Source organism: Corythoichthys intestinalis, chromosome 11 (genome assembly GCF_030265065.1).
Source record: "Corythoichthys intestinalis isolate RoL2023-P3 chromosome 11, ASM3026506v1, whole genome shotgun sequence".
Classification (NCBI taxonomy): domain Eukaryota; kingdom Metazoa; phylum Chordata; class Actinopteri; order Syngnathiformes; family Syngnathidae; genus Corythoichthys; species Corythoichthys intestinalis.
The window spans coordinates 54,523,383-54,536,344 of NC_080405.1; the positions used below are offsets into that span (position 1 = coordinate 54,523,383).

General features: G+C 37.6%; 1 protein-coding gene across 1 annotated transcript in view; it reads right to left on the reverse strand.

Moving 5' to 3' along the window:
• The window catches only part of ppargc1b (peroxisome proliferator-activated receptor gamma, coactivator 1 beta), a 180,341-nt gene that overhangs the window by 15,117 nt on the left and 152,262 nt on the right, over nucleotides 1-12,962 (reverse strand). Inside the window, exons 7-11 of the mRNA XM_057851110.1 lie at nucleotides 10,507-10,565; nucleotides 9,851-10,385; nucleotides 3,964-4,021; nucleotides 3,686-3,804; nucleotides 1,899-2,026 (exon numbers count right to left, since the gene is read on the reverse strand). Coding sequence (XP_057707093.1) covers nucleotides 1,899-2,026; nucleotides 3,686-3,804; nucleotides 3,964-4,021; nucleotides 9,851-10,385; nucleotides 10,507-10,565 — 899 coding nt within the window. The remainder of the gene's footprint in view (nucleotides 1-1,898; nucleotides 2,027-3,685; nucleotides 3,805-3,963; nucleotides 4,022-9,850; nucleotides 10,386-10,506; nucleotides 10,566-12,962) is intronic.

The following is a 12,962-nucleotide window of genomic DNA, read 5'->3' on the forward strand; positions in this document are numbered from 1 at the left end:
AGACAAATGATACTATTTACAGTGGCGGCAGAGAGTTTGGGGGGGCGCGAAACATTTACGTCTTCCTTGGGGGGGCGTAACAGAAAATAATTGAGAAGCACTGCAATAAAACAACAAAATTGCAATAACTGCATTAACCATCAAAGTGAAGTCTAACTAACTGTAGTCTTGAAACAAATCTGAATAAGGAAAAACAGTGCAATAAAATAATGCAAACTGGTTAAACTTGAAAGTAGCTGAGATCTGTCATAACAGAACATCGCTTCAATGATATCTGGGGCCATCTAGCGTCGTGAATGGGTATAATGTCTAGACCGCGAATGTATGACGACCCCCACTTTTTAAGTCTTATTTCAATGCAAAAAAACACCGTCTTATATTAGGGCAAATACGGGGGAATTAGAACAGCCAATTGTTGCATTGTTGCAATTGGCTAACTTGCATAGCAAAAGTCCGCTAGCTTAAATTCTATATAATGCTAATGTTTACAACAGTTGGCTAACTTGCACAGCAAACGTCCGCTAGCTTAAATGCTATATAATGCTAATGTTTACAACAATTGGCTAACTTGCATAGCAAATGTCCGCTAGCTTAAGTGCTATATAATACTAATGTTTACAACAATTGGCTAACATGCATATCAAAAGTCCGTTAGCTTAAATGCTATATAATGCTAATGTTTACAACAATTGGCTAACATGCATATCAAAAGTGCGTTAGCTTAAATGCTATATATTGCTAATGTTTACAACAATTGGCTAACTTGCATAACAAAAGTCCGCTAGCTTAAATGCTATATAATGCTAATGTTTACAACAATTGGTTAGCTTGCATAGCAAAGGTCCGCTAGCTTAAATGCTATATAATGCTAAAGTTTACAACAGTTGGCTAACTTGCATAGCAAAGGTCCGCTAGCTTAAATGCTATATAATGCTAATGTTTACAACAATTGGCTAACTTGCATAGCAAAGATCCACTAGCTAAAATTGTATATAATGCTAATGTTTACAACAAGGGGTTAACTTGCATTGCAAAAGTCCGCTAGCTTAAATGCTATATAATGCTAATGTTTACAACAGTTGGGTAACTTGCATAGCAAAAGTCCACTAGCTTAAATGCTATATAATGCTAACGTTTACAACAATTGGCTAACATGCATAACAAAAGTCCGCTATCTTAAATGCTATATAATGCTAATGTTTACAACAATTGGTTAGCTTGCATAGCAAAAGTACGCCAGGTTAAATGCTATATAATGCTAACGTTTAACAGATAGTTTCTGGTGTGCACCAGATTTTAAATTTAGAAAAATTATTTTATTTCTGACAATGTCCCTTTAGGAGATCCGTACTTCTAAACCAAATAAGTAATGCATAAACAAAAAATATTAGCTCAAACAAAAACATTCCTTACGTTGGTCTTAACAGGGAGCAGTTAGATTTAGCCATGTTAGACGAGTTATATTCACTATTGCCACTAGACGGCAAGTGTATCCACCTAAATAAATAAAACTAAATGCAACTTTCAAAACAATCCATTATAATGTCACTCTAAAGGAATCCTCGAAGCAGCAAAATCTGATTAGCTTTTTTTCTAATCGAATTACTCCAGTTAATTGATTAATTGCAGCACTATATCTCTAACCAACCCCTGAGAAAGTTCAAGTATATCCTCCTTAGCCGCCATGTTTTGAAAGATTTCAGGTGCTAGAATCGATTAGATTTAGATCAGCATTAGTCCCGCCCATCAACTTTGATGGGTGAGTTTGATAAAATAAATTCATGAAGTGCCGCAACATGTGTCCATGAAATAATGAATTAACATATTTAAAAATGTATTTATATATTTGAATCTGTCCCATTTGGTCCTCCTTAGTGTTGCTATATTGCAGTAATTACCGAGGTCGATATAGCGCTTCCTGGTCAGTCTCTTCCCGCTTGTGGTCGTGCTCGGGAAAACATTCTCGCGTTCCCGCCGGAGCCGCTGGATGCCGGACTGCCGAATCTTTATGACACCGCAGCGCTCCCTAAGGGTGTGACAGTAAATTGATATGGTGATGTATAGCGATACTTTAAAAGGTTAAGAAACAAGGGGCCCTATTTTTGTAGGCTGACTAAATCTAGGCAAAGCAATGTTTTAGACCAGGTTTTGGACTGCTGCTCCCCAAAGGAGGAGAAACTGGTTTGCTCAGTGGAAGGTTCAATCACACTGGATATGAGGAAGTCAAATCAAGTCAAATTTTCAAAGCATGTTTAAAAACCGACAGAAATGAAAAAAAATGTAAGCAATCTGGTGAGCACCAGATTGTTTCTAGTGTGCACTAGAAACGATCTGGTACAGATTAGCATTATTTAGCATTGAAGCTAGCGGACTTTTGCTATGCAAGTTAGCCAATTGTTCCATTGTGTCAATCGGTTAACTTGCACGGCAAAAGTCCACTAGCTTAAATGCTATATAATGCTAATGTTTACAACAATTGGCTCTCTTGCATAGCAAAGGTCCGCTAACTTAAATGCTATATAAAGCTATTGTTTACATCAACTGGCTTACTTGCATAGCAAAAGTCCGCTGTCTTAAATGCTATATAATGCTAATGTTTACAACAATTGGCTAACTTGCCTAGCAAAAGTACGCCAGCTTAAATGCTATATAATGCTAATGTTTACAATAATTGGCTAACTTACATAGCAACATTCCGCTAGCTTAAATGCTGTATAATACTAATGTTTACAACAACTGGCTACCTTGCGTAGCAAAAGTACGCCAGCTTAAATGCTATAGAATGCTAATGTTTACAATAATTGGCTAACTTACATAGCAACATTCCGCTAGCTTAAATGCTGTATAATACTAATGTTTACAACTACTGGCTACCTTGCGTAGCAAAAGTGCGCTAGATTAAATGCTATATAATGCTATTGTTAACATAAATTGGCTAACTTGCATAACAAAAGTCCGCTATCTTAAATGCTATATAATGCTAATGTTTACAACAATTGGCTAACTTGCCTAGCAAAAGTACGCCAGCTTAAATGCTATATAATGCTAATGTTTACAATAATTGGCTAACTTACATAGCAACATTCCGCTAGCTTAAATGCTGTATAATACTAATGTTTATAACAACTGGCTACCTTGCGTAGCAAAAGTGCGCTAGCTTAAATGCTATATAATGTTAATGTTTACAAAAACTGGCTAACTTGCATAGCAACAGTCCGCTAGCTTAAATGCTTATACAATGCTAACGTTTACAACAAGTGGCTAACTTGCATAGCAAAAGTATGCTAGCTTGAATGCTACACAATGCTAAAGTTTACAACAATTGGATAACTTGCATTGCTAAAGTCCGCTAGCTTAAATGCTATATCATGCTAATGTTTACAAAAATTGGCTAACTTGCATAGCAAATGTCCGCTTGTATAAATGCTATATAATGCTAATATTTACCAGATACCAGAAACAATCTGGTTAGCTTAAATGTATTTTATTTCTGTCGATGTTCCTTCAGGGGCTCCGTAAAAACATTTTGATTATCAGACGAAAACTAGACAGAGACGTTATGACTAATAAGTATTTTCGTCCAAAAAGACTACGACTAAAATATGACTAATAAGTATTTTTGTCCCGAAAAGGGCTACCAATAACATCAATGCATAAAAATCACTTAGTCTGGCTTGTTACGTACTCATTACAGATGATGACTTTGCACTCGTCAGCCGTGCCGAAGACCTGGAAGCGCTTCCTCAACATGTTCTGGGTCATGCTGCTGGGCAGGTTGTGGATGTAGAACACCTGACAGTTCTCCTAGCGGTACAGAAACCATGGCAACAGTTAGCAACGGGCGGGAGAAAACACACAGATGGACGTGGGAGGTTTTTAGCATTGCAGATGTTGTCTCCACACACGCACACACACACAACAGTGTAGTGATTCACTTTGCCGCGGAACTGGAACACTGTGTACCTCGTCAGATTTGGCTTTGTTCCCTTGTTCGTCCGTCGGGCACATCTCCGAGTGTTCACTGAGGAAGAAAGTAATCGGTTAAAAAAATACTCAAATATTGAGTAATGTTGTGAGTAAATGCTTACAATGTCAGATTTTTTATTTATTTATTTATTTTTAATAATGGTATATTTTTTCTCAGCACGTCATCTATATTAACTGTTATGATTATACTGTACTATACACTATTACATGACTGAATTAGGCCAAAAAAATATGTAAAAATTAGGGCTGTCAAAATTATCGCGTTAACGCGCAGTAATTAATTTTTTAAATTAATCACGTTAAAATATTTGACGCAATTAACGCACATGTCCCGCTCAGAAAGTATTCTGCCTTTTGGTAAGTTTTACAGCAAGACATTTTGTGCTGTCCAACAGCGAACTCTTGTGGTCGCTTTGTGAGATGGTTTATTGTTTTCTTTCCAGTTCATTATGGCTGCACGACGTCTCGGGTTGATAATGTTGTGCTTATATGATCCTTGGACAAGATTTGTCCGTAAGTATGGTTGTTGTAAAGAATGTATATATTAAGCGAAATGTTCTATTTTTTGTATGAGACGCTTTTTGTTCATGTTTGTTTAGTGAACCTGTATAGCGTGCTAAGCTAACGTTGTTGCTAATGCAATGCTTGTGTACTTTTTTTTTTTGTAGTTTTACAACGGTCTAAAGAGGACAATGGTTTGAGGCCATTTTATTAATAAATCAGATGAAAAAGGAAGAAGTCTAATTATTAAGGCGTCGTTCACTAGCTGTCTAGCTTTAGAAAAAGTAGACGCTTCGGAGTGAGGAAAGCATAGACAGATTTAAATGACAGTAGAGTGAAATGCCCACTACAGTCCTTTTGTACCGTATGTTGAATGTATATATCCATCTTGTGTCTTATCTTTCCATTCCAACAATTAATTTTACAGAAAATATATATATATTTTACAGAAAAATATGGCATATTTTATAGATGGTTTGAATTGCGATTAATTGCGATTAATTACGATTAATTAATTTTTAAGCTGTAATTAACTCGATTAAAAATTTTAATCGTTTGACAGCCCTAGTAAAAATCATTGAATTCTGAGTAGAACTATTGAAAGAAATGAGCAGCAGTGCCCTCTAGTGGAGAAAACATAGTTACGAGGGGGGGGGGAATCCTTTGTACATGTATGTTTTATAAATCTTTTAACATCATCCTGAAAACAAATAATCTAGCTTCATGCAATTATATTGGGATTTTTTTTTTCAATTGGGTTACCCAATTTAATAAAAAATAAAATAAGCAATTTTGGTAATGTACAAGCCCTTAATTTATATAGATGTCTATTTGCAACAACAACAAAAAATTGATGCTTGAGTAAGATATGTTTCTAGTACCCTGAATTCCCAGTTAATTTTAGTTCATGTTAATTCCCCAATACCTGAAGTGAGTATAGTAGTCAAAACTTTTACTCAAGTAAGAGTAGTGTTACTTCAAGAGAATCTTACTCAAGCAAAGTAAAATTAGTCATGCAAAAAAATTACTCAAGTACAAGTAAAAAAAAAAAAGTATCGATGAAAAGAACACTCAAATCACGGGTAACATTGTGAGTAACTACTTACAATATTGTTTTTTTGTTTTGTTTTTTTTTAATCAATGTAGATTTTAAAAAGGACAACTTCCAAATCCAAACTGAGCCCTGGACAAGATTCTGACCCAGATGAAGGCCCGAGTATGAGTCGTCGTGAAAAAAAAAAAGAAAACATTTTTAAAAAAGCAAAGGCGGCGAGCTCAAGCACAAGGCAATACAGTGAAATCTATGTTTCGTTCACATTTACTTTCACCTGGGATAAGACAAAACCTACTACGTTATATTTCACATTCCATCAAATATTACACTGAGTAAGTATAAAAATTGAGAAATTCAATTCAATTCAATTCAATTTTATTTGTATATCCTTGGATCACAACAACGTTGTCTCAAAGGGCTTGTCAAATTATAATGAAATATCCTGTTCAGAAAATTATTTAGATCATCTTTAGTAAGTGTTGTGCGCAAGATTTTTTCCAGTGTAAAAAGGTGCCGGGACTCAGAAAAGGTTGAAAAACACTGGAGTAGAGTAGAGTAGAGTAGAGTAGAGTAGAGTAGAGTAGAGTATGTTTGTACATGTTTATTTGTTGTTAATAAAGTTTTTATTTTATTTTATTTTTTTTTATTTAAACAAACCGGAACAGCGCGTGCGGCAAACAAACACATGCAAAACAGATGCAGAGGGATATGATGGCAGAGCATTCAGAGGAAAATTTGTCCTTTACGAGGTGGAGATATAAACACTATTTCAAGTTGGTCAAAATTAAAGGAAAGAACGTGCATGTAAAGTGTAATTTATGTCCCGGGGCAAAGCTTTTGTCGACGTCTGTGGTAAGCAATTCAAATCTGTTTATTTTTGTTGCAATTCAAATGTAGGATAAATCTGTTGCTGGTGAGGTGCAATAAATATTACAAGGTTCTACAACACAACTACCTGTCTGTTCTTTTCTATTCAACTGACTCGAATACTGCTCAGAAAATTTCAAATTCTTTGATGTACAACAACTTTTTTTAAAGTAACGGAAATAGTTACTTTCCCAGGCAACTAGTTACTTTTACTATAGAGTAATTCAGTTACTAACTCAGTTACTTTTTGGAAGAAGTAGTAACTATTAGGGTTGTTCCGATCATGTTTTTTTGCTCCCTATCCGATCCCGATCGTTTTAGTTTGAGTATCTGCCGATCCTGATATTTCCCGATCCGATTGCTTTTTTTTTTTTGCTCCCGATTCAATTCCAATCATTCCAGATAATTTTTCCCGATCATATACATTTTGGCAATGCATTAAGAAAAAAATTAAAAACATTATTAACATTCTTTCTGTGAGAGGGATCCACGGATAGAAAGACTTGTAATTCTTGAAGGATAAATGTGACTTTGTATTTGTGACTAAATATTGCCATTTAGTGTATTTGTTGAGCTTTCAGTAAATGATACTGTAGCCATTTAACTTCTGCCCAAATGCATGATGGGAAGTGCAACCATGACTGTGCGTTGTGGTACCAATTGATATATCTTCTCTGTGTTGGGAAATAACATAGGGTGTTAAGAAAAAGATCAACTACTACCTTTCTTCCCCACATTGCTTCCCACGATTGTTATAATCGTAGGGAGAGGGATTGTAAGGCTTTAGCCATTTAAAAAATGGCTCCAAAGGCTGCCAAAATTCACTTTACTCATTTTACGCTGCCTTTTAGCTCTATATACTGTATGGGTAAAACAGGCCATTATAGATTTAACGCGACAATGCGTGAGTGGGTCGTGCAGCGCATGCGTTAATTGCGGTAAATATTGTAATTAGAAAACGATTTAATTAAAATATATATATATATATATCAAAAAAAGGCATGTCCGATATTTTTTTGCTGATTCCGACACTTTGAAAATGACGTGATCGGACCCGATCATTACTTTTTTAAAGTAACGTGCCCAACACTGATTACGATTAATTAATTTTTAAGCTGTTATTAACTCGATTAAAAATTTTAATCGTTTGACAGCCCTAAATTAATTATTTCAACAATCTCGCAACTAGCCTTTGTGACGTTCTCTTTCAACACTCGGGCTCTTGCGAAATACTGCTGCTGTAAAATTAAACTAGCTTCAAGTTGCTTCAATTTCTCGCTACATATCTTCCCTGTAATCTTGTCGTACATGTCAGCGTGTCTTGTTTTTTAATATCGCCTCACATTGAACTCTTTAAAAACAACGACTGTCTCTTTGCAAATGAGGCAGACACAGTTGTTGCATATTCTAGTGAACAAATAGTCCAATTTCCACCTATCCTTGAAGCATCAGCCTTTCGCAGTCAACTTTTTTTTGTTGATTGTCGCCCTTTTAGAAAATTAGGAGTAAAGGGTCACACAGGGTAATGTTGCTTAGAGAGCTGCTGCCTTTTAGTGGGTAAATGAGGAGCAGCATTTAGTGTGTAAGCTACCTCATATGCTGGGAGCAGTACTGCTGACCAATTTATTACAGTGCCTTGCAAAAGTATTTGGCCCCCTTGAACCTTGCAACCTTTCGCCACATTTCAGGCTTCAAACATAAAGATATAAAATTTTAATTTTTTGTCAAGAATCAACAACAAGTGGGACACAATCGTGAAGTGGAACAAAATTTATTGGATAATTTAAACTTTTTTAACAAATAAAAAACTGAAAAGTGGGGCGTGCAATATTATTCGGCCCCCTTGCGTTAATACTTTGTAGCGCCACCTTTTGCTCCAATTACAGCTGCAAGTCGCTTGGGGTATGTTTCTATCAGTTTTGCACATCGAGAGACCGACATTCTTGCCCATTCTTCCTTGCAAAACAGCTCGAGCTCAGTGAGGTTGGATGGAGAGTGTTTGTGAACAGCAGTCTTCAGCTCTTTCCACAGATTCTCGATTGGATTCATGTCTGGACTTTGACTTGGCCATTCTAACACCTGGATACGTTTATTTTTGAACCATTCCATTGTAGATTTGGCTTTATGTTTTGGATCATTATCCTGTTGGAAGATAAATCTCCGTCCCAGTCTCAGGTCTTGTGCAGATACCAACAGGTTTTCTTCCAGAATGTTCCTGTATTTGGCTGCATCCATCTTCCCGTCAATTTTAACCATCTTCCCTGTCCCTGCTGAAGAAAAGCAGGCCCAAACCATGATGCTGCCACCACCATGTTTGACAGTGGGGATGGTGTGTTCAGGGTGATGAGCTGTGTTGCTTTTACGCCAAACATGTCGTTTTGCATTGTGGCCAAAAAGTTCAATTTTGGTTTCATCTGACCAGAGCACCTTCTTCCACATGTTTGGTGTGTCTCCCAGGTGGCTTGTGGCAAACTTTAAACGAGACTTTTTACGGATATCTTTGAGAAATGGCTTTCTTCTTGCCACTCTTCCATAAAGGCCAGATTTGTGCAGTGTACGACTGATTGTTGTCCTATGGACAGACTCTCCTACCTCAGCTGTAGATCTCTGAAGTTCATCCAGAGTGATCATGGGCCTCTTGGCTGCATCTCTGATCAGTTTTCTCCTTGTTTGAGAAGAAAGTTTGGAAGGACGGCCGGGTCTTGGTAGATTTGCAGTGGTCTGATGCTCCTTCCATTTCAATATGATGGCTTGCACAGTGCTCCTTGAGATGTTTAAAGCTTGGGAAATCTTTTTGTATCCAAATCCGGCTTTAAACTTCTCCACAACAGTATCTCGGACCTGCCTGGTGTGTTCCTTGGTTTTCATAATGCTCTCTGCACTTTAAACAGAACCCTGAGACTATCACAGAGCAGGTGCATTTATACGGAGACTTGATTACACACAGGTGGATTCTATTTATCATCATCGGTCATTTAGGACAACATTGGATCATTCAGAGATCCTCACTGAACTTCTGGAGTGAGTTTGCTGCACTGAAAGTAAAGGGGCCGAATAATATTGCACTCCCCACTTTTCAGTTTTTTTATTTGTTAAAAAAGTTTGAATTATCCAATAAATGTTGTTCAACTTCACGATTGTGTCCCACTTGTTGTTGATTCTTGACAAAAAAATTAAATTTCATATCTTTATGTTTGAAGCCTGAAATGTGGCGAAAGGTTGCAAGATTCAAGGGGGCCGAATACTTTTGCAAGGCACTGTAAGTCTATGTGCGGGCCAGACGTTATTGACTTTATGACAGAGGCTGGGGGCCGGATGAAATTTGACCATGGGCCGCATTTGGCCCCCGGGCCCTACTTCGGACATGTCTGCTCTAGTATGAGTCGTGGTAAAAAAAAAAAAAAAATTTTTAAAAAGCGAAGATCTTTTCGAGATTTCTACCTGGAGTCTGTCTTGCTGGCAGGGGAGTCGGGACAAACGTGGAGGGTCGGCGAGGGTGAGCGAGATGCCGCTGAGTGCTCCGCCTCTTCCTCTGAGGCAGGGGGCGAGGCGACTGCTGATTGGCAGTCGGCCGGCGGAGGTTGCGACGACTCCACTGACTCGCCTACATCTGATTGGACGCCGTTTTCCTCTCCGACCTTGGGTTTTCGGGACCCTTGCAGCATGCTGCCTAGCATGGCGATGCTTCGCTTGCGGGTTTCTACGAGGCTCAGCGCGCAGTAGTCGTGGTCGCCGAAGCCTTGGCAGGCGTCGCCGTCTTCGGCTATACCCCGCAGCTGGGCGTATAGCTCTGTCTGCTCCGGAAGCTTACGCTGATACGCACGGCTCAGCCAGGAGCCCCGAAGGCCACCGACGCCGGCGGTTGACGATTGGACGGACACGGGGCTGGACGAATGGTCGCCCTTTCTGGCTTCAGATGGCTTGAAGAGGTCGTCCTCTACCGGCTTGTGAGGCGGCGTGGTGGGCGGTGTCAGACCTGCAGAGGACGTAGGAACCAGAACTTTCAGGGTACAAAAAACGGTGCTATACAGCGAACTCTTCCTTCAAGATTTTGCAAGGAAACTTGCACAGAGACTCATTAAGACCTTGAAGCTTACCTGCAGTTCCACACAAATCCACTCCAAGCGTCTGCTCGAAGGTCTTGCTGCTGAATTCTCTTTAGTCATGGAAAACACAAAAACAGCTTGTCAGGTTTTACAGTGATGCCTCCCTGTCTTATCACTGCTACCAAATGCAGCCTGTCCTAACCGCCATTCTCCCCGCGTTTTATATTTTTGGGAGACACGAGCGCACTGGCCGCGGGAATAAAAAGCGACTGGCGCTTGAAAAAGGCAGATTAATGTGAAGGATGGACCGGCGCCAGGGAAAGCGCGCGGTGCAAGCTGGAGACGCTCCAGGGACGCCGGCGGGAGGTTAATGTGGAAAAGCGAGGGCAATGACGACGTGCCCGTCTGGCCTCGGATTACAGTCAGAATCATTAAAGCATCTTGGAATACAATCTGTTTTGGATTAAAATGCATCAATATTAGTCTGTCGAGATAAGAACTGACAACTTTGCAAAGTCGTGCGTATTAAAATCGACGCAGTATTGGCATTATGTACCTTAGACTTCACTATCAGTTGATGGGACACGGGGCTTTACATATCATGCTTTTTGCCCAAAATAGCAACTTATTCTTTTTTAATTTCGTTTTCAACAGCTGATAAGTCACTAAATTTTGAAATGAGAAACTTAATACTTGAGGAAAGCATGCAGAATCATGTTAATTTTACTCAACAAAAGCAAAATTAGCATTTTTCTACATACAATCACAACTTATTTTGGTTAAATTCCGCTATTGTGTATCTAAATCCAACATGGTGGCCGTCACAAAACGAAGAGCTTTTTAAGTTAATTCTTGTAAATAAATGCTTAAATCGCGGGATTTCTAAAGATATGAACGTAAAACAGTTTACATTCTGGCTTATGAGCAATAAATGAGCAGTTATCGTTCATTATACGTCAATATTTCAAACCCAAAATACAGTATTGTTTAATCCAATATGGCAGCCGTCCCAAAACAAAGAGCTTTTTAAGTTGAAAATTCTTGCAAATAATTTTTTAAATCATGGAATTTCGATAGGAATTAACGTAAAACAGTCTAGATTCTTGGTTAAAAAAAAAAAAAAAACAACAACCAAAAAACGGGCTGTTATCATTCATTTTACGTAAATATTTCAAGCCAAAGTTAGGGTATTGTTTAATCCAACATGGCGGCAGTCACGGAACAAAGAGCTTTTTAAGTTAATTCTTGTAAATAAATGCTTAAATCGCGGGATTTCTAAAGATATGAACGTAAAACAGTTTACATTCTGGCTTATGAGCAATAAATGAGCAGTTATCGTTCATTATACGTCAATATTTCAAACCCAAATTACAGTATTGTTTAATCCAATATGGCGGCTGTCCCAAAACAAAGAACTTTTAAAATTGAAAATTCTTGCAAATAATTTATTAAATCACGGAATTTCGATAGGAATTAACGTAAAACAGTCTAGATTCTTGGTTAAAAAAAAAAAAAAAAAAAAAAAAAACACGGGCAGTTATCATTCATTTTACGTAAATATTTTCAGCCAAAGTTAGTTTACTGTTTAATCCAACAATGCGGCAGTCACGGAACAAAGAGCTTTTTAGGTAAAAAAAATTCTTGCAAATAAATGTTTAAATTGCGGAATTTCTGTAGATATGAACGTAAACCAGTCAAGATCCTTGGTTGAAAGCAAAAAACGGGCAGTTATCGTTCATTTTACGTAAATATTTCAAGCAAAAGTTACGGTATTGTGTAATCCAACATGGTGGCCGTCACGAAACAAAGAGCTTTTTAAGTCGAAAATTCATGAATATAAATAAATGAGCAGTTATCGTTCATTATACGTCAATATTTCAAACCCAAATTACAGTATTGCTTAATCCAATATGGTGCCCATCCCAAAACAAAGAGCTTTTTAATTTGAAAATTCTTGCAAATAATTTTTTAAATCACGAAATTTCAATAGGAATTAATGTAAAACAGTCTAAATTCTTGGTTAAAAAAAAAAAAACAACAACAAAAAAACGGGCAGTTATCATTCATTTTACGTAAATATTTTCAGCCAAAGTTAGGGTATTGTTTAAACCAACATGGCGGCAGTCACGGAACAAAGAGCTTTTTAGGTAAAAAAAAAAATCTTGCAAATAAATGCTTAATTCGCGGAATTTCTGTAGATATGAACATAAAACAGTCTAGATTCTTGGTTAAAAGCAAAACCTGGCAGTTATCATTCATTATATTTAAATATTTCAAGCAAAAGTTACTGTATTGTGTAATCCAACATGGTGGCCGTCACGAAACAAAGAGCTTTTTAAGTTGAAAATTCTTGCAAATAAATGCTTAAATCGCGGAATTTGTATAGATATGAACGTAAAACAGTCAAGATCCTTGGTTGAAAGCAAAAAACGGGCAGTTATCGTTCATTTTACGGAAATATTTCAAGCCAAAATTACGGTATTGCTTAATCCAACATGGCTGCCGTC